Raw genomic sequence first — 23,204 nt, forward strand, 5'->3', positions numbered from 1 at the left:
CTTTCAATTTAGCAGATATTTGCTTTGCTTTCAGATTCAACATAAGGGCTCAATCAGTTCCGTAAATTTTTATTAAACATTTCCCACAGGCACAAAATTGTTATTACACAAAATGACAGTAAATGAATACACTGATGTACCAACAGTACAGAAAAATGAAAATTCAGGATTTGTGCCTCAAATTCCAGTAATTACAAAAGGACTTCAGAGGCATTGTGAGGTCTGAACACAGCCCAAATGGGAAGACATTGTAAACATCATTGTATCATTGTGCTCTATTTCCAGTCATGAAATGCTGGCACCTGTTATTTTGTCTGTCTCCCTGTGGCAGAAACACCTATCTTCAACATTCCTTTTGGGTGTAACTGTAAGGTTGCAAATCTGCTCAGGGTCAAAGACAGAAGGGGACTATGACATTCTACTTTCCAGTCTGATTTCCGCCTAAGATACCTGAGAATGGGGAAGAACTCAAGCTCTGCCTAAGGTATACATGCAGTAAAGCAGGTGCTTGGTGGTTTTTAAGGGAGAGGGGTCAAGGTCTAACAAATAGTAACTTTCTGTCTCATTGGAGTTTATTTTAAAAAGCAGAACCTACAGTACCTGGCAACTGCCCAGTATGTCCATAAACATGATCATTATTATGGGTACCCTCAGAATCATTTAAACAACCACATTAAAATGTGGTCAGGAACCTTGGGTGATCATCTTGGAGGAGAGAAAGCAGAATTACTTTTTTCTAGAAGTTGCATTGAAAATAAGCCATTAATGAAATTAACCCATTAATAAAATGGCTCTTTTCTGAAACAATTCAAATCTATATTATTCTTTTATTACTTGGCATCATCATTTATGTACCTCATTTTTAAAAAGCCATTGGCAGCTAAACACACTGCATTCATCTTCACGATGTAAAACTCCTGATCTCACAGAGCTATTGTGATGCTCAAAATAAAACAGTGCGTTTAAAATTCATTGCAGATTTTAAAGTGCTATATAGCATCTGATACAATTATTAGTATCTTCATCAGCATTCAGTGTGCCTACATCTAGGTAAGGTAATTTGTGGGCAAACTTACATTAACTTCAAAGTTGGCCATCTTTCCCGATCTTATTCTCAATAAGAGGAATAGCTACTGCATTACAATTTCCAGAAACAGTGGCATACCATTCTTTCAAGTTAAGTAAAAGTACTTTTAAAAACCACTGGTTCTTAGTTGTGGATTACTAGTTGACAAGATAAAAAGGAAATATTCCATACTAAAACATCCCACTGTCACAAGAGCTATGGGCCAGAAAAACCAACAGGTTTACTTTTGTGAGCTTTTTGTGTCTTAGTTCTTTCCCAAACAACTGGGTAACTAAATATGTTGAACTTTCAACCATCTGTCACATCTATATATTACGCAACAATATTCCTCTCAATCCACCTTCAGATAATCTGATTTCTACTTTTATAAATAGTAGGATCAACAATCATTGCTTTCTTACATATGTATTCATCCTTCACCACTCAAAAAATTTTTCTATTTTGTGAAAGGAAATGTCTGCCAAATCCAAACTAGGTATCATACAGTATCACTGAGTAGTTCTAAGTGTTGCTTAAGTATGGTTTTGTTTTTTTAATACAGGTTTATTTGATACTTAAACACTGGATTAATCAACAACCCTCACTCCTTATCTGAGAATAAGTTAATAGCAGAATAGTACATTATTTTAAAAGGTTAGCCTAAGGTGATGTACAAGAAAATTATTTATCCTTAGCAACAGAAGCATACAATAAATTTGTATCCATGATGCCAGTTCAATCACTCAGATGTGAAAAAGCTAGCTTTGAAATGCACACAGCTTAAGTGAAGTTTATTATTTTTTAAAAGTCTGCTGCATTTGTGAGACCCAAAATAAAATCAAAATCTAATCTCTTTTGGTCCTTAGTGGTAATTGTTCCCCATTTCAAGTATTCACCTAAGTGGCAGATTTTTTCTGGTTAAGAAGTGCATGATGGCACTTAATCCCTTTCAGGTCCACCAATGCTTTTTCTGTTGGGAGTAGAAATGAGGAGCACTTCAGCTCCTTTTCAGATGCCACCTTCTTAAAGTGTGGACTACAAACTGATGCACGGAAAGTGTCCTTAATGGAAGAGAATCTTACTACTCAATCTTTATTGCCACCTCTGCTTGTGCTTTACCTTATATATTTCTGAGTAGCATTCTGCTATCTTCAATGTAGTCCAGACTGCCTTATCTACTGGGTCTTCTCAGTTCCACAGATCTCAAAAAATGCCCAGCATCATGTCCACACGACAAAAAAGAACAAGAATTAAGACCTGTTAGTTTTCAAGGTCTTTAGCTAATGTTTCGCGAATGAACTGTAAGGTACGTTGGTACAAGAAGGTGTCCTTCTTCTTTGGCTTGCAAATATTCAGATGATTAACTGCTACTGGAATTAGATCTCCAATGCCCAAATCTGAGGAAAAGCAGGACAGTGAAAATACTTTAGATTTTAAGGAGAGAGGCTAATTTAAGAATACCATACTGAAAGAGGCCTTGGCTTCCAAATGTCAGATCTGGATTGGTACCTGGAACTGCACAGTGAATGACGGATCTGCACTTGGCCCTGCCCCACAACCAGGTTTAGGACCCTAGATTTTGAATGTGAGATCCTTCTCGTCCTTTCCTTTTATTGGCATACTCTGAAAGGTATACTCCTGATGCCAATGTCCAACTCTGTCTCTTTATGTTCACCTAGGCTGGATAAATGACTCACTGTGATTTTTTTTTCTAAGATTTCTCCCTCAGAATTCAGTTTGGAAGATTTTTATTTGGGGCAGGGTGAAGAGATGGATGGAGCCTGCTGTACTTCTTTCTGCTACCATAGCATCCTGGCTCCATGAATTAATTAATTTTTCCTTAATATCAATTCTGGCAACTTAATTAGTAATTAGTGGTATCTTAAAGCCACTATCTTTGAGGTCTTCATCTGACCCTGATTAAATTAAATTAAATGTATCTTTAGAGTGAGTATTTATAATTTAGTTTAACTAAGGTTTCTCAAACTTCTTCACTTGACTCATTCCTTATTCTCTCCTGCACTACACACACACACACACACACACACACACACACACACACAATTTTGAATGTTTCTTGGGTTAGTAGGGAGAGTTTCTTGATGGTTGTTTCAAGTGCATTTTGGTGAGGTAGGAGAATAAAAAAAAAAAACCTAAATAGAGGGAAGGAGATGTGCTACCTTGACAAGATGGGGAAGGAATATGACAGCACTGAAAGAAATAAAAATATGGGGGCAAATAGCAGGAAAAGATGATGTTGACACCAACCATTTTAGTCTCTATATTTCAAGTTCAAGAAAAATGGTTTTAACTCTTATTTTTCTAATCTTGTGCAGTTTTCTTTCTTGAATCTTGAATATAAGGAATTATATCCCTTTGTAAAAGACAGACACCAAATGCAGGTTTAGTAACTGTAGCCCCATCTTCTACATGAAGCTTTTACTGGTTTCCTAGCATCTTTTTTGTACAGAGGCATGTTTTCTTCTCCCAAAAGAACAGAACCTCTTCAAAGGCCAGGACTCTATCTCTATCACACAGTAACTCAAGAAACCTATTAGGCTGCATAAGAGCACACACCTGCTGATTCCACTGGCACCACATGTAACTTAATCATGCTACCTATGTAAGTCGGTAGTGTTTCTACAAAATTCAACACCTGGAAATTCTTGTCCTTAGCAAATGCCAGGAAGTCATCGTGAAGTTCTTTAAGTGCAGGACAATCTGTAGAAACATTCAGGATAAAAACAAATCATTATGCTTACTTAATCTCATACTCAAAAAAGACCACTTACCTTTTAAAATTTAGCTAGCAGTATATATTTGATGCATGCTTGGAAAATTAACAGCCAATTATATAAAGTAATACAAAACACAGAAAATAGGACATACAGACAGAATATACCAATATTTTTTTAAAGGTGCCAAGATGGAGATTCATACAAATAAAGACAGATCTAAACAAGTGGAGAAATATTAACTGCTCATGGGTAGTTTGAATCAATGTAATAAAAATGACAATTCTACCTAAACTTATTTACTTATTCAGTGCCATACCCATTAAACTACCAAAGAATCATTTTGTATATCAAGAATATCAAGTGAATCAATTAAAAAAAAATGTTAAGGAAAGCAGCCTAGAAATACAGATCTCTAACTATATTACAAAGCAGTAATAATCAAAACAATCTGGTACTAAGAAATAGAGTGGTGGACAGTAGAATAGATCAAGTACATGAAACATAGTAGTAAATGACCACAGTAATGTAGTGCGACAAAAATTGCTGGAAAATTGGAAAACACTTTGGAAGAAATTATGTGTAGGCCAACATCTCACACAGTATACCAAAACAAGGTCAAAATGGGCACATATTTTAGACATAAAACGTGATAGCATAAGCAAATTAGGAGACCATGAAAAACTTTACCTGTCAAATCTATGGATAAGGGAAGAGTTTATGGTCAAATAATCACAGAAGATTATGGGAGGTATAATCGATAATTATGATAACATGAAATAAAAAAAAATTTTTATACAAACAAATCCAATGTAGTCAAAATTAGAAAGCAGGAAAATGGGAAAGAATTTTTACATTGTTTCTCTGACAAAGGCTTCATTTCTCAAATATATAGAGTACCCAGTCAAATTTATAAAAATAAGAGCTATTCCCCAATTGATAAGTGGTCAAAGTATATTAATAGGCAGTTTTCAGAAGAAGAAATCAAAGCTATCAATAGTTACGTGAAAAAATGCTCTAATTCACAAGACTTTGATGTACAACCTCACACCTATCTGACTGGCTAAAATGACTGAAAAGGAAAATGACAAATACTGGGAGGAGATGTGGAAAAACAGGGACACTAATATAGTGCTGATGGAGTTGTGAACTGGTCCAATCACTTTGGAGAATAATTTGGAACTATGTCCAAATGGCTATAAAATAGTCCATATCCTTTGACCCAGCAAAGCCACTACTAGGTCTTTATCTCTAAGAGATAAAAGGAAAAGGACCTATATGTATAATAATATTTATAGCATCTCTTTTTGGTGACAAAGAACTGGAAAACAATGGGATGCCCATCAACTGGAGAATGGCTGAACAAGTTGTGATATATGAATATGATGGAATACTATTGTATTGTAAGAAATGGCCAACAGGATGATTTCAGAAAAACCTATATGAACTGATGCAGAGTGAAATGAGCAGAACCAGGACACGATTATACACAGTAACATCAATATTGTAAGGATTATCCACTGTGAAAGACTTAGCTACTTTGATAAATACAATGATCCAAGACAGTTCCAAAGGACTCATGATGAAAAATACTATCCACCTCCAGCATTCAGCATTTACCATAGTGACTGATGTACAGTAAGTGCAATATAAATATTAGCTATTAATGTTAAGTGCACATACAGGAATAAAAACATAAAAAGACAAATGAGTGAATAATAAAAAGGGACTAAACAAAGATAAACTAGTTTCATTCTAATATAGGGAGATGATAAATGTGTCACCTGAACCCTATCACCACATAGGTAGTCTACTTAGAGGGCCTGGGAATTGTTCTGTTATGTTTGATGATCTTGAAGAACAGAAAGGGAGAAGAGGAGAAAAAGGAAGAAGAACAATAGGGAAAATTAACTCACGTAATTGAAGTGCACAATAGTAGTTTTGAAAAACTTACCAGCTGAGGTTGTAAACACTAAAATATTATAATGAATATTACTGATATTGTGATATATTGGATATTATATTGGTGTTATAATGAATGCTAAAAATATCAAAATCCAGTTTATGTCTGAGTTTGTGACTCTGAAAACTCATAGAAGTCTAACACACAGGTACTCTAAAAAAGTGCCTGAGACACATCACTGTCATTTTTCTCTTCTAATTTTCTAATTGTGCTTAGGATATTAAAATTGTTATTCCTTAAACAAACAAAACCTAGCTGAGGATGTAATAAATGACAAGGAAAAACCTTACTAAAATGAAGATTTTGTCATGGATAAACCACTAAATCAATAATCCATATAAAAGTAAACAAGAATTAAACAGACAAGGACAGATACATAGATCAGGAGCATTATAACAACAACAACAAAAAAACTACAACTCTACTTTTTACCTTCAATGTAGGTAAAGCTGTTTTATGATAATTTCTCATAGCTATCCTCTTTAACTTGCAAGAGGTAGCAAATAATAAACTACCAGAAAGTCACAGGATGCTAGAAGCTATGTAGTATATATAAAATGATATAATCTGAAGGAGTTCTTTAAACTCACTTTTTTGCTCATTTACTGAAAACAATATTGTCTCTACTAACTACTCTGGTATAATTTGTTATTTTGACAAAGTAATCAAACCCTTGTTGTCAGAAAGTAACAAAATAAACATTACCCTTGCTGAGTTCTTTGACCTCCACAGAAGGAAAGAGCAGATATCTAACATTAACAGAATATTCAGCCAAATGGGAACCATGGTGAGGTACGCTATAAAAAATCATTCCCCGCGTATTGTTTACTAGGGAATTAAGTTCTGGTTTCTTAGAAGCATCCACCAGCATCTTTTTGACAAGAAGGCCTAGGAAACACAAAAGAAAGAAAGCATGTTAAGCAAGTAGACAAATAGGCTAGAAGTTCTGTGTTCCTTTTGAGGCAGCAATCTAAATCTAGAAAAATTATCCTAGTATCCAAGTAATTACTACTTGTACACTTCAACATGTCCTCTGTCTCCTCTATTCCTGTTTAAAGAAAAAGACTAGTTTTGATTTTGCTTTGCATCTCTGTCATTTAGCATAGTGCCTGCTAGCATACAGTTAGAGCTTAATAATTGATTAGAAAGTGAATGAGGCTATTGCCAGAACCTCATTCTAAGTGCTCTTGTTTCTACTCTCTCCTCATAACACTGCCAGAAGAATCTTTCCTATGTATAAATATTATCAGGTCACACCTCTGCTCAAAAACCTTCATTGGTTATTTATTGATTAAATAAGTTCAAATAGTTTTTTGGGGGGACTGTAGAGCCTCCACAACCTTTCCCCCTTTCTCATATTCTTTCCTTCCACACATTCCATGCTCCAACCTAATTGGATTGGCTCAAGAGAAGGGAAGGAACAAGAATTTATATAGCACTTACCATATGCTAGGCTCTGTGCTAAGCATTTCACAAATATTATCTCACTTTATCCTCACGACAACACTGTGAGGTCAGTGCTATTATTATCCCCAACCCACTTTACAAATGAAAAAACTGAATCAGAAAAGAAGAGACGCACTCAGGTAGTAACTACCTGAAGCCACAATGGAACTCAAGTCTTTCTAACGTCAGATCAGTACTCTCTCCACTGCACCACCTAGATCATGTCCTGTTTCTGAGACAGGTGGTGGCACAGCTGATAGAGCACAGCACCATGCCCAGAGTCTGGAAGACTTGAGCTCAAATCCAGCCTCAGATACTTAATAGCTGTGTGGCCCTGGGCAAATGACTTAACCTTTGTCTGCCTCAATTTCCTCAATTGTAAAATGGATAATAATATATACCTCTCAGGATTGTTATGGGGATTAAATGAGATATTTGTAAAATGTTTAGCACAGCAATGGCACTCAGCTGGCACTATGATGTTCAAGGCCCTTCTATCTGATCACACAGAGGCTATCTTTACTGTCTCTATTTCTCACTAAAGCTAGTCTCTTGATCCTATCCACTCTTGCTTCTACCATATCCTTCTCTCAATCTTTGGCTCTCCACTCATTCTTTCCCATCTGCTTACAAGTATATCTGGATCTCTCCACTGAAAAAAAGAGGCTTCCCTTGGCTCTTATACCTCATCCAGCTATGATCCCACCTCTTCCCTTCCTTTATCATGGAATTTCTTGAAATAGCTGTGTACATCTGGTTCACCATTCACTTTTTCCTCAAATCCTGGCAAACTGGTATGCCAGAAATCAAAATCTTCCGTGAGAGGTAGCTTGGTAAGAATAGGTAGAAGCAGGCATTGAGGACTGAAAGACCTGGGTTCAAGTCTCACCTCTGACATATACTGGCTTATGACTCTTAGTCTTTCTGTGTTCTAAATATGTCTATAAATAACAAAGAAGGCATCAACTTACACTGGTAGAGAGAAACTTCCTTACTTGGGAATTCCCTAGATCAATGAAATCACAAATCCCGTCCTGAGCCATGTTCCTTGACCCGAGCCCTCTACAACAAAATCAGCATCATTCATAACAAAATCTCAAGAAGCATTAACAAGGAAATCCCATTCCAAATAACTACAAGCAAAAACTATCCAAAAATGGTTCTAGCAAAGCACACAAAATATTTGTACAGATTTAATTACAAAATGCTCCTTAAATAAACAAAGAACAACTTAAATCACTGAATAATCAGTGATTAGCATGGCTAGGCTGTGCTAATAAAATAAACAATGAAAATACCACCAAAGTTAATTTATGCTTTTAACACAATACTGATCAAATTACCAAAGGGATGTTTCATAGAGCACAAATAGATCAATGGAACAGACCAGATAAGGGAGAATCAGAAACAATGAAACTCAATTACTCAACATTTGATAAAATGGAAAACATAAATCACCTAGAGAAAAATTTCCTAATGATTAAAAACTGTGTGAAAAACTGGAAAGCAGCCTGGAAGAAATTAAGTTTAGATGATCACCTTACACTATATTTCACAATACATTCCAAACAGACATGCAACCTTAATATTTAAGATCATACTATAAAAATATTACATGATAAACAGATCAAATACCTCTTACCCAGATATGGGTAAGAGGTATTTTTAATCATACAAGAGAGAGAGGAAATTACAAAAGATAAAATAGATAATTTTAATTCCAAGAAACACAAAAGCTACTTCCACAGACAAAATTAATGGGTCTAAGAAAAAAAGAAAGCAGGTGAATGGGAAAAAAAAAAAATCTTTATATAAAATTTCTCTGATAAGGATTTGGCATCCAAGATATAGAAATAATTAAAAAACACACATAAGACTAATAGCTATTTCCTAATAGATAAGTAGTCAAGGGAGAAAAACGGTTCCCAAAAGAATTGCAAAGTATTCACAAATACCTCATCTACAAATTACTAATAATACGAAAAATACAAATCAAAACAACCCTGAGGTTTCACCTCACACCCTGCAAATAGTCAAAAATGACAAAAAAAAAAATGGCAAGAGCCGAGGTTTAAGGCATTGTGAAACACTAATACATTACTGAGGAATTTTGAAATGGTTACTTCCATTTTGGAAAACAATATGGCATTATGCAAATGAACTATGGAAATAAAGTGACTAAAATAACTGTACCCTTTGAACCACACACTTCATTACTAGGTCAAGGAAACTAGCAGCACATTTTTTAGCAACGAATCAGAGACAAAGTACATGCCCATTGATTGGGAAATGGCTAAACAAATTGTGGTACATGAATATGATGGAATATTATGTATGTGATGAATACAGAGAAAAATTGCAAGACCTGCAAGAACTGATACAAAGTGAGATAGGCAGAGCCAAGGAATCAATATAAATATACTATATATATATTATATAAATAAAAATAACCATAAAAACGTAGAAAGAAAAAAACAACCACATACACACAAAAATTCAAAGTGAATGTAACAAAATTATACAGCTTAAGCATGACTTGAATGAAAACGTATGAGAAGACATTCCCAACTTACTCCTTCATGGAAGTGGGAGGTTCAGAGGTATAATACATTGCACATGTTTTCAGAACTTTTCCTCTTTTTTGGCTTTTTAAAAATACTAGTCAGTCAGTGAACATTTGTTAAGCCTGCTATGTGCCAAACCCTTTACTAAATGCTGCGGATACAAAAAAAGCAAAAGATAGGCCCTGTTCTCAAAGAGTTCACAATCTAACGGAGGAGACAACAAGCAGATAAATATGTAGAAACAAGCTACATACAGGATAAACAGGAAACAATAGAGGGGAAAGGTAACTAGAAATAAGAAGGCTTCCTGTGAAAGATGAGATTTTAGTTGGGACTTAAAAGGAAGCCAGGGAAGCCAGTAATAAGCTGAAATGAGGAAGGAGAGTATTATAGATATGGTGAACAGTCAGAGAAAATGGCTGAAGCTGAGAGATGGAATGTCTTGTTCATGGGACAACTAGAAGGCCAGTGTCACTGAAATGTAGACTATGAGTTGGGGAGTGAGGTATAAGAAGACTAGAAAGGCAAGAGGGGCTTGGATATGAAGGACTTCCAATGTCAAACACATATACATTTTGTATTTGAACATGGGGAGAGAGGGGTGACGTGACTAGATTTGCCTTTTAGGAAAACCATGTGAGCAGCTTAATGGAGAATAGATTGGAGTGGGGAAAGACTTGAGGCAGGAAGACCCACTATCAGGTTACTGCAATAGTTCAGGTATGAGGCATTGAAGGCCTGCATCAGAGTAGTGGCAATGTCAGAAACAAGAAAGGGGTGTATTTGAGAGATCTTGAAAAGGTGAAATTGATAGGTTCTGGCAATAGATTGGATATGGGGGTTGGGGGGAGAGTGATGAGGCCTGAGGGGACTGGGAAGATGGTGTTACCCTTTATAATAATAAAGTGTGAAGGTGAGTTGGGGAAAAAGATAATGAGTTAAATTTTGGACATGTTGAGTTTAAGATGTCTACCAGACATCCAGTTTGAGATTTCTGAAAGGCAGGCGATAATGCAAGATTGGTCAGCAGAAAGGTTAGGGCAAGACAAGCAGATCTGAGAATCATCAACAAAGACATGGTAATTAAAGCCATGGGAGTTGATGTATAGTGGGATAAGAGAAGAGGACCCAGGAAATCTATTGTTAGAGGGGGTCATTTTGATGACGATCCAGCAAAGAGAACAGAGAAGTAGCCATCAGGTAGGAAGAGAATCAGGGGAGGGTACCTCAAAAACCCAGGAAGAAGAGAGTATCAAGAAGGAAAAGATTAACAGTATTGAAGATTGCAAAGAGATTGAGGAGAATAAGTACTGAGAAAAGGCCAATGGACTTAGTCATTAAATGAACACTGGTAACACTTGGTGCGATGATGAAGTAAAGAAGTCAGGCTGTAGTGGGTAAAGAGAAGAGTGAGAAGAGAGAAAATGAAGGCACCTATTGTTCATGGCCTTTTCAAGGAGTTTAGCCACAAAGGGCAGAAGAGATATGACAATAATTAGCAGGGATGGAAGGATCAAGTGATTATATTTTGAAGATGAGAGGGACATGGGAATGCAAGGAAGAAGCCAGTAGAGAGGGAGATGATAGAAGGGGCAATCTGTTGGAGGAGAGGGATGGAATGGGATTACTTGAGCAGGTAGAGAGGTTGGCCTTGGAAAGGTCTAAGGCCACCTCTCATTATGTGAAACAGGGTGAAGGAGTTGATAGTGGAAGAAAACATGAATGATAAGAGATGAAGAGGAGGGGAGAAGAGGGAGCTCATAGTGAAAGGTTTCAATACTATTTGACATATGGAAGGACTCAGTGGGGAAGGCAGGGGAGGGATTTGAGTGATAACTATGATGATGCAAAAGACAGAAGATATCAATAAAAACTAATTTAGAAAAAGAATTAGTATTGAAGGTTCAGTCTTTTGCTATCATGACAATATATGCTATTAAATATATGTTTCCCAATAAGAATAAATTAAAAAGCTAAAAATTGGTGATGTAAAGTAGGGGTTCAATGTTGGTTTGACCCTGCTTAACATCCTATTTCATATCTAACACAATGGAGATCTTTCTTTTTAAATGAACAGCTTCTTCAGTCTTCTCACCAAAGTTATGGAAAGGAATGCTATAAAATACTGTATTCTGGGAATCTAAAAAAAATTCTATGTGTTTTGCAAAACATCATGATTCAGTCAACCAACTAATGCCAATAAAATAAAAACTCAATCAAGCCACTTACAGACTTTTACTACTGGTTTTATTGTTAATTGTTGTTTCTATCACATGAGCTGAGAAGACTGGTTTTCATATGTCAATAAAGACAACCACAAATTTATATATCTGATCAAGAAGAATGTCAGTAAGCACTTGGGTTCAAAGGTCCAGGTTATTCATTTGTAATTTTAAGTAAAGCAAGCAAAAAAACATTGACTCAAAAAAAGGAAAAAAAAAATGGAGTGTACATACCTCCCATACTATGTGACACCCAGATCATTGGCCTATCTCCTACACCAGCAGCTCTGAGTTTCCTAAGAAGTTCATGACTTCTGTAAGCAATGGACTTCCTGAACAAAATGAAAACAGGCAAGAGAATGTGCAAAAAAAAGACCAAATTTTTCAAAGCAGACACTTCAACTGTTAATTGAATGTATGCTATATATTTCCCACTAATTCCCTTTCCCCCCTTTTCTCTTCTATTTCCCTGTTGGGTGAAATGTACTTCTATACCCAGTTGTGTGTACATATTATTCCTTCCTTTGGTCAGTTCAGATGAGTGAGGTTCAAGTATTGCCCACTCACTCCACTCTTTCATCTGTACACATGTCTACTTGACACACCCTGATTATGTGGGATACAGCTGCCACTTGCTTCTTAACTTTCTCCTTTCTCAGTACTTGGCCCAGAGCCTGGCTACCCAGAAATGCCATTCCTATGAACAGGTGTCCCTCAGTCCACCTTGGGTCTGTGACTCAGAATTGAGCCATTAATGGGTGACAAAGCTACCACTTGACACTTGTTCCCATCGAGGTTCCCCAGAACAGGTTTGGGATTTCCTCTTGTCTGATGTATTGCCTCTCTTAGGATGCTAGGGTCCTCCTACATATTGGGCCCCCCAAATCCCCAGTATCTGCAGAATTCTCTTTCCCTAAGCTTAGCTGAGTTAGACAAATGACTTGCTGTTCTATTTTCTGTAGGATTTGATCTGGATCTATTTGGAGTTTTGTGGAGACTCAGAGCTCAGCTATATTGCTTCATACTTAGTACTCTGCCATTCTGGCTCCATTCTCAGGCCCTTCAAATATTTAAAGACATCTATATAATATCTTCCCTACATCTTCCTTCCTCCTCTGGAAGCATTCTAGCTTGTCAAAATTCCTTCCAAAATGGGGCACCCAGGACCTACTGTATGTTACATATCTAATACTACTATAACTTCTAACAGAAAAAGGAGATTGTATTACAACAAAATCCTAATGCATCAAAGAAAAAAAAAACCATGTAAAAAGCTTAACATTAGAACATATTACACTTTAAACAATTTGACTATTTTCTTATAGCTAATCATTAATAAAAGGAAGGTGTGGTAAAAATACTTCCTTTGAAGAAGAAATTTTCCTGTCTCAAGCACTTAATCACCCAGTTAATGAGGTCACTAAGTCTTCCTCCTCAGTTTACACGATTTTTTTCTATTACCTTTCCACAGGGCACTTTGCTCTCCAATCACTAAGGTTGGTGTCATACTCCACAGAAATAATTCGAAGAGCAGGACAATCTTTTGCTAACCATGTCTATATAAAACAAGTAAAACAAAAAGAGCACATGTGGATTTTCACTACATTAGTTCAGACACATAAAAATTCATGACCAGTGCCTCTTGCTATATTTAATAGCTAACTAAAGAAAGTATGAAGAAAAGATTATAGATGAAAATGTGACAAAAAAATCCATTTCCAATACAAATTAAAATCACCTTTCCTTAATGTTCCTCAAATACACTGCATCTCAAGCCCCAGGCATTTTCACTGGCTGTCCTTTATACGTAGAATGCTGCCCCCTCCTCATCTCTATCTTCTGGCTTTCCAAGTTCCCTTCACTTCCCAGCTAAAATCTTACCTTCTGCAAGAAGCCTTTCCTAATTCCTCTTAATTCTACTGCCTTCCATCTGTTTATTATTTCCTATTTACCCTGCCTTTCTTTTGTATCCCCAGTGTTTAGCACAGTTCTTTGCACATAGAAGGTTCTTAATAAATGTTTATTGACTTTTCAGTCAACAAATGAAAGAAAACCAAAGTTTTACCAATATTTTTACTTACAAACACCATTCATATTGAAGAAAGTAAGTTTGATACTTTTCTGCAAAAGGCATACCATTTTCTTATTCCAGATTAACTTTTTAGAAAATAACTATTTACTTCAGTTTTCTAAAGTTTTGTTATCTGAAATTTAACTCTGACAACCCTGGACATTTCCATAGACAAAGAACAAAGAATACAGTATATGAAAGCCATTAATTTTATTACATGCAGATTGGGCTTAGGTATATATACTAAATGTAACACATTATTTCCAAAACATATTCCACTTGTTTGTGTTTACCTCAAAACCTCCTTATAGTCTCTTCTGAATACTTTTTAAAGTGCTTTATTAATGCTTTTCATTTCATTTTCTTTCTTTCTCACCAGTGCCACAATTTTTTCCTCCCAATTTAAAGAAAACAAAACAAAAACTTCCCATAACAATTTTGTATAGAAATGAAAAACATCTATATACTAATGAAATTCAAAAATACATATTTAAATCTGTACCTATAACCCTTCACTTCCCTATCAAGAGGTGGGAACTGGGAAGCATCCTTCTTCCATGGTCCTCTGGAGCTGGAGTTGATCATTGCACTGGTCAACGTTCTTATGTCTCTTAAAGTTGTTTTTCTTTACAACGCTGAAGTCATTGTATAAACTGCTGTCCTGACTCTGTTCACTTTGTTCCTTATGTGTTCATAATACACAAATCATCTCAGGTTTTTTTGAATCTGGCACTTTCATCATTTATTACAGCACAATGATATTCCATTATATACACATAACATAATTTGTAGAAGCATCCCACAACTAACTGATGAGCACCCAGTTCACTCTAGTTCTTTGCTACAACAAAAAAGTGCTGCTATGAATATTTTATACATGTGGGTTCTTTCCTTTTTTCTTTTGTCACTTTGGGGAACATTAACAATCTTATTGGATCACAGCATATACACAGTTTAGTGAATTTGGGGGCAGAGTTCCAAATTGCTTTGCAGAGTCACTATACTAACTCACAGCTTTCCCTTCTATTGCTTGTCATTTTTCTTTTTTCTCAACTTTGTCAGTCTGGATATGAGATGTAAAATCAGTGCTCTCTAAATTTAATTTTCTCTTAGTTATTATTACTTGGTTATTCTCTTATTAGCATGTTGGAGCATTTTACGTGTCTTTTGATAGCTTGCTTTTCTTCTTTTGAGAACTGCCTGTTTATATTCTTTGATTATTTATTTTGCTGTGTAGGGTTCCGTTTCTTGTATATTTGAATATACTCCATATATCTTAGATATAAGGTCTTCATTAGAAAAAATCATTGCAAATATCTTCCTTTTTTATTTTAGTTGCATTGATTTTGTCTGTAAAAAAGCATTTCAATTTTAGGTCACCAAAATTATCCATTCTCTTGTTTAATCAAAAAGGTCTTCTCTTAGCCATTATTTTGAAAACTACTGGTTCCCAAGAATCAAATATAAAATCCTGTGTTTGGCTTATAAAGTCCTTCACAAGATGGTCCCTTCTTACCTTTCAGGTCTTCTTATACTTTACTTCCCTCCGCATACTCTACTATCCAGCAACACTGACCTTCTTGTGGTTCCTTGTACAAGATACTATATATCCCAGACTCTGTGCCTTTTCAATGACCATCTAATATGCCCTGGAATGTTCTCGCTACTCACCTCTGCCTCCTGGCTTCTTTCAAAACTCAGATCAAGTCTCAACTTTGACAAGAGGACTTTTCTGGTTCTCACTCTTTACTCAACTCACCCACAGTGCATTCCCTCTGAGATAACCTCCCATTTATACTGTATATATTTTGTAGGCACATAGCTGTTTGCATATAGTCTCCCACATCAGAATGTGGATTGTTTGAGGAGTCTTTCTTTATATGCCTAGCACTAAGCATAGTACCTGGGACCTTGCATTTAGTAAGTGCGTATTGACTTTTAACTGACTTGTGAAAGATATTTTCTATTCTACTCAAATGAGAATATGACTTTTTATATCTAAGTCCTCTATACATCTGGAAAATTATTGAGGCATATAGTATGAGATCTTGTTCTAAACCCTAATTTCTGCCAAATTACTTTCCTGTTTTCGCAACAATTACTGCCAGTGAGTCCTTACTCCAGAACTTAAGAGTTTTTGGGTTCACCAAAGACTCTACAAAATATGCAACTACATTTGTTTGCTGCTGGATCTTCTATACTCCTAATCAGTCCAACTTCCCAATTTTTCTTTTTTTAATTAATCAAATTAATTAAATAAAATTAATCAAATAGTTTAAATATTCTCTCAGCTATGTATCCAGCCCTCCAAACATTGACTTCAGTTGCCTCTCCTCCTGGAGCACCATAATGTCAGACACCTTCCCATATTGGTGAGTTTCTTCTGGGGCCTCCATTTTGGGGACAGCCCCAGGACAGTCATGTTTCCTATCTCTACCTGGAAAAAAACTGTTCTAATCTGCTTGTTTCCTTAACATTTTTCCTAATTCATTTTTTAAAATTTCTAGCTTTTTTTTTCTTCCTAGGTATTCATTTGGCCAAACCATTTATTTTTCCTGATACTTAAGACTTATACTTGTGGAATTACTCTCTTCTTCCAGGATTTTCTTTTGGACAGCTCTTGATCTATATATCTTCATGACATTGAGGGTCTTCTGTTTACCTCCATATCTAACTGAAGTTTGCAATTTGGGACTTTGTGCCAAGGTCAAGCTCCGTCCCCTCTCACAAGCCTAGATAAGTTTGTCAGGCCTTATTTTGTTTTAACCTCCTGCCACTGGTTTTCACCTTCTCCAGTATATATGGACTCAGAGTGCTGACAGGCTTCCCCTATGGAGATACTGCTGTGATTTTCCATCCTCTGATAAGGGTTAGGACCATTACTCATCATCATTGTTAAAAGGCATTTCAGATAGGTTTCTTTGCACTTTTCCAGGTTGCCACTTTGAGCAGAATTCCAAATAGCTACCTCTTTTGCGATAAACTTGCTGAATTTAAATGGATTAATGTGTGTTCATCCTTTGTTGCCAAAAAAGACCGTGCCATCAGAGAAATGATGACATGGCTTGCACTTAATTTTGTTTTGAGTGAGGGAAGGCTGTGCAGGTCACCAGCCTCACTTCTCCTCCAGAGCCAACTGAATCCAGTGACCAGATATTCATCAGGATGACTGGAGATGACCCAGGATGAAGCAATTGGGATTTAGCAACTTGCCCAAGGTCACACAGCTAATGAGTGTCAAGTGTCTGAGGTGAGATATGAACTCAGGTCCTCCTGACTCCTGCACTGGTGCTCTATCCACGGCACCACTTAGTTGCCCCTAAATGGATGAATATGATTCTACAGAAGGCCTGTTGATTAAAGTTTGGTACCAGGAGACCAGGGATAATATTTACAGATACATTCTGGAACAGTATGATCTTGGACATGCTATAATATTTCTATGCCTCAGTCCCCCAGCAGACAAAGTATAAATAACACTACTGTTATATAACAAGGATCTTGTAAGACAAATAAATATATTCATACAACAATTCTCATGATTACAGATACTATAGAAATTTCTATTTCAAGTCTCACAAATTTAATACTCTGATAATCAATGGTGCAATATCCAACCATTAAATGAATACTGATAATTACTATAGTCTAATTATATTACCAATGAAATTATTTTCACTTACACTAGTAATGTTCCATTTCTGTAAAAGTCCTAATTTTCCCCCCTTTTTACTTTCCATAGTACCCTAAAACTCATGCAAGATATTGCATAATATCTGTTACTAAAAAGGTAAGAGACTGATGTTAATGACACAAACATCACAATTATTAGGATGAAAAATATTTACAGTATCCTTTACTATTTCATTTCAATAAACATTTATGAAGTGTCTAACAAGTGCAAGGCAATGAGGATACAATTTTCTGCCTCCAAGGAACTTACATTCTACCGGGAGGTAGGGAAATACACATGCACAGAAAAATAAACATAAAATATATACCAAACTATTTCAAGGAGGAAGCAATAACAACTAGGTGGGCTGGGGGATATCAGGGAAGGCTTCTTGTAGAAGGTATTGAATTATATTTTGAAGGAAGCTAAGGCTTTTATAGGGCAGAGGTGAGAAGGAAATACATTACAAGCATGCTGAAGCATCTTTGGAAAAGCATGAAAAAGAATGTCATACATAAGGAGCAGCTAGCAAGCCTGCTCGACTGAAATAAAGAATGTATAAAGGGGATTAAGACTAAAAATAAAGGCAAGAATCAGATTATGAGGGGCCTTAAAAATGTCAGCCTGAGGATTTTATTGTTTTCTCCAAAGCTGATGTGAAACTGAAGGTTTGGTTTGGTTTTGTAGTGGAGCACGATACAGTCAGACTTATGCTTTAATCAATTATGCTAATATCAATTAGGCAACTGTTTAGGGACCGGATTAGAAGGGAAAGGGATTAGAAGCAGGGAGACAAATTAAGAAGCAATTACAATGATGAGGAACTGAAATAGGTTGTGCAACTGGAGAGAAGGGGACAGATGCGAGACGTTATAGAGGTAAAATTGCCAACAGATTAGGTGAAAAAGGGGAGAGGGAAAAGGAAAAAGGAAGAGTCAAGGATGACTAAACCTGCAAACCAGTTTGCAATAGAGAAGTAGGCAAGTGTAGAGGAGAAAATTTAGGTTTGGGAGTTCTAGGACTTCAGAAAGGCCTGGAAGGACTTATATGAACTAATGCTGAGGGAAATGAGCAGAACCTGGCAAACATTGTACACAGCAACAGCCACAGTGTGCAAGGACTGTTTCTGATAGACTTAGCCCTTCACAGAAATGCAAGGGCCTAAAACATTCCCAAAGGACTCTTGAGGCAAAATGCCATCCACATCCAGAGAAAGAGCTATGGAATCAGAATGCAGAACGAAGCAGACTATTTTTTCTTGTGTTGTGGTTTAGTTTTTCTCATGGTTTCTCCCATTCATTTTAATTCTTGCAACATGACTAATGTGAAAATGTGATTAATAAGAATGTATTTGTAGAACCCATATAAGATTGCATACTGTCTCAGGGAGAGAGTTGGGAGGGAGGGAAAGAAAATCTAAGACTTATGGAAGTGACTGCAGAAAACTGAAAATGAATTAATTAAAAAAAAGAATACATAAGTTCTGTTTTGGACATATTGAGAAGCTTTAAATGTTTACAAGACAGCAAGAACTAGAGTTCAATAGAGAGATTTGGGCTTAATATATAGATTTGGGAGTCATCTCCATAGATGTAATGATTCAATCCACAGATATTGATGAGATCACCAAGGAAGAGAAAGCAAAAAGAAAAGGGGACTCAGTACAAATACAACATTCTTTTGACTATACCACAACTTTACTAGCTATCATATTCTCTCAGCAGCATTACCTGAATACAATGACCTCCAAAGAACTAGTCTGTTTTCCTTACCTTGGGCCAACACTGTGTATAACATTCTTCATCTGAGGCCTTCCCAATATCAAGCTTATCACAGTCCTGCTGACGCCAAGTTTTGAAGGCTGCTCCCATAAGGCCATGAATAAAAAGGACATCTGCTTTAATGGGCTGACTAATAAGAGAAAGAATTTAAAAAGAAGAAAGCATATATTATTGCACCAATAAAAATCTCTAATGTTCTTTCTTTTCCTGTTACTATCTCAGTTCTATCTGAAACACAGAGAAACCTGATTAGTACATAGTTCATGGGTGTATATATATTCAGGGAAGGTTACTGTCTTTGACCTAGCATACACAACACACACCAAGAAGTGAGTAATGGCTAGGACACAAATCTAACCCTTCAGGTCAGCCAAATTAAACATGATAAAGAATAAGGTGACAGCTAATACAACTAGGTTACCCTCATATCCTATCCCATGAGTTATATTTCAGAGAACCAATAACAGAATATGAAAAAATAATAAAAGAATGTATTATCATTCCATAGTCTTTATATGTGAAGGGGAGCAGATAAAGCCTTGCAAACTGACATTTATCCAGGGTAGAAACTGAGCTAGATTAGAAATAAAGGAAGATTTAAAACGAATTTATTTCTTCCTACTTCCTGAGGGAAGGCAAATTCAGGGGGAATTATGGCTGGTATTTTAGTGGCAAAGTTTATACATATGAAACATTGTTAAATTACTTTTGTTTACAAAGCAAAATTAAAATGATAGCGAAGATTTCATATTGAAAAGCAGTCTCCATTGCTCTCTGGGCACACATATATTTACAAACCATTGATTAAAAAAAAACAAAAACCTGCCCCAAATTTAACCAATTTATAAAATCTCAATGGACCTTTCTACACTCACTGTCTATATTACAATGATACATGGTGATCATAAATAACTTAAAAAACTAGTTCAAGTAATGTTTTCAAGTTGTATAAAAACTCTATTTCTTTTACATTATCACAATTTTTTCCACGTCCCAGTGTCCTGGGCTCATTTTGAATGGATGAATGTATAACAATTTAGTGGTCAGATTTCTGTCGAACTTAGTAATCTCAAATAATCATGAAGCCAGAAACAGTGCCTTGAAGCAGTAAGAAAAGAGCTGTCACAAAGCACATTCTCTTGAGTTTGTAGGAGTACAACCATCAAAACCTAACTTAATATTCTTTACAAAATTAAAATTATTTATTTAGTAAGTTTTGACTGTTTTTCCTGGAAACTTTCTGTACTTCCTAGGTTATAACAGAAAATAAATCAGGAGTTAAGAAATAAAGAAGTTGCCATATACTCTGAAACTAGCAACAGTGAAGGAAAATACAGGAGAAACACCAACTAAAAAAATATGGACACCCAGGATTCACTTAGCATAGAGGCAAACTACCCCACATGTGCCTTGATCACTTATAAGGCATCACTGTATTTCAATGTAAATGTTCATAATGATGACACCTAATTATCAGAAAAAATTAAATTATCTTTCACCTACTCCTGTTCAGCAGATCAAGGATGTGTTGTTGTTCAGTTGTGTCTGACTCTTTGTGATCCCATTTGGGTTTTCTTGGCAAAAATACTGGAGCACTTTGCCATTTCCTTCTCCAGCTCATTTGACAGATGAAGAAAGTGAGGCAAACATGGTCACACAGCCAGTAAGTGTCTGAGACCACATTTCAACTAAGGTCTTCCTGATTCCGGGCCTACGCACTGTGCCACCTAGCTGTCCTGTTAAGGATTTATGTAATGTATTGTAGAATAAAAATTTTTCCATCAAAAATGGTTAGGAAGAAAACACTTCAGCAATGGGAGGGGGAACTTCAGCTATCTATAAAAGTGCCTCGAGAAATCATCTCATTCTCCAATGAAGTAAGATAAAGCATCATTTTAGTTAAATAAATGTTGGTTTTCAATTACTCTCTTCAAAACCATTAAGCTAACCACTGTCTCAGTAGTGACTCAGAAGAATTTTATTTAATAAAATGTTATTAATCAATCAATCAATTGATAAATATTTATGTAACCAGAACTACAGAGGAAGCAATGAAATATAAGACCTTGCCCCCATGGCTAGCATAATCTATATGAGGGGAATGTTAATACATAAGAGAACACTTGGAAAATTAAGTACAAAAATATGAGGAACTAATAACAGAAAATCTAAGAATGGAAACTGATGTGAAGTAGACAGATATGAATTCGTGGATATTAGAAGTGAACTCGGTTTTGAGTTCACAAAAAGGAAGAGAAAGGAGCAATAGAAACAAATCGAACAAAGACATCAGGTGGAATGAATGTAGAATGTATGTATAACAGTGAAAAGACACATGACTGGAGTGAACTGCGCATGTTGAGGAAAAGTGAGAAATAGGGCTAGAATTGCAGGGTGGGATAAGATTACGGAAGGTCTAGAAAAAGGCAGAGTTAGCCCCTCACATAGTAAACAGGAAATAGTGAGCCTGCTGAAAGTTCCTGAGTAGGGAGGCAAAATTAGTATTTTAAGAAATTCCTACTGATTCAGTTTTTTTCCCTATATTTAATGGTATTTAATTTATGAAAAAAAGACCAAAACTCTCAGTCCTATATATTTTACACGCCCCAAGAAAAAGAAGTCATTCTATTCCATTCTGCTTTCTTACCTAGTGCGATACTGTGGATGTAACACATATACTCCATCCTGGTACTTTTCTTGCACAGTTTCCCTGTCCAAGTTAGCCAGGGTTCGGGCAGCATGTGAAGCCTGAATGACATGGGGGGATTTCGCTGCTTCAGCCAGTATGGAAACCCAGCCTAGTATAAAAAAAAAAAAATCTCTTCAATTATTATATAACTGAGTCTCATATTGTTGAAGATTAAGCTGGGGGAGAGACTTTAAAATGAACGACTGAAAGCAAACCGTCAATATCTCTCTCTCCTGAGACAAGGTTTTTCCTGAATTGATAAAGCCAGTGTATTCTAACATAGTAATTTTCTAAGATCCAATGACTCTAGAGGCACATATGACAGTGGTTGGTTAATGCAAAATGCTTCCAAACAAGTTGCAAATCTATAAATTATTTTTCATTATTTGAGCTCCTACCTTTGCCAAAAAATTCTCCTTCAAAATCAGCTTATGAATAAATAGTTAGCAGCATAAAAACCACAAGTCTTTTAAAAAAATTCTAATTAACATAGTTAAAGCAGCATTCTGCACGTTAATTACTGGCTAAGTGGACGTACAGCATTTATCAAGTCTAAATAGTATGGCTTTAATTTTGTGGAGTGATCTCTTACTCTACTTTTTCTAGAAATGGAAAATAAGAGCAGAGAATTAGTATTATTTTACAGAGCTCTTTCAAAAGTACCTATCAAATTCATCTTTTACAACAGAAACATCCTTAGTACTTTTTTATTTCTCAGGGTATAGAAACTATACTTTAAAAACTTGTTTATCTTTTAAAGATCATGTGTAACCTTAATTTTTGGTCAGTATCAACGGAGAAATTATATTACACTAATCATATTATGATCTTTTCTTTTTCAATAAATCTTCCTATTTCAAAGACATGTTAACTATTACTATACATTTTCAATGTCTTAACCTTGATGCCACTTGGATATTTTAAAATGTTATACTTAATTCAGAAATTGATCATAAAAGGCTTTTTTAAAGTCTTCAAATATGTGTTTTATCTT

The 23,204-nt window shown here is 35.8% G+C and overlaps 1 protein-coding gene across 12 annotated transcripts in view; it reads right to left on the reverse strand.

The window, feature by feature from the left end:
* Window positions 1-53: 53 nt before the first annotated feature.
* SERAC1 (serine active site containing 1) overlaps window positions 54-23,204 on the reverse strand; it is an 89,395-nt gene continuing 66,244 nt past the window's right edge. For 11 of the 12 annotated variants that reach the window (XM_072643796.1, XM_072643798.1, XM_072643795.1 and 8 more), the window contains 7 exons: window positions 22,169-22,319; window positions 19,513-19,651; window positions 13,458-13,552; window positions 12,231-12,328; window positions 6,470-6,652; window positions 3,644-3,787; window positions 54-2,463 (listed from right to left, as the gene is read on the reverse strand). In XM_072643796.1, coding sequence (XP_072499897.1) covers window positions 2,327-2,463; window positions 3,644-3,787; window positions 6,470-6,652; window positions 12,231-12,328; window positions 13,458-13,552; window positions 19,513-19,651; window positions 22,169-22,319 — 947 coding nt within the window. In that variant the 3' untranslated portion in view covers window positions 54-2,326. The remainder of the gene's footprint in view (window positions 2,464-3,643; window positions 3,788-6,469; window positions 6,653-12,230; window positions 12,329-13,457; window positions 13,553-19,512; window positions 19,652-22,168; window positions 22,320-23,204) is intronic. The other variant, XM_072643802.1, reaches the window with a different exon arrangement.

Source organism: Notamacropus eugenii, chromosome 2 (assembly GCF_028372415.1).
Source record: "Notamacropus eugenii isolate mMacEug1 chromosome 2, mMacEug1.pri_v2, whole genome shotgun sequence".
Lineage (NCBI taxonomy): Eukaryota > Metazoa > Chordata > Mammalia > Diprotodontia > Macropodidae > Notamacropus > Notamacropus eugenii.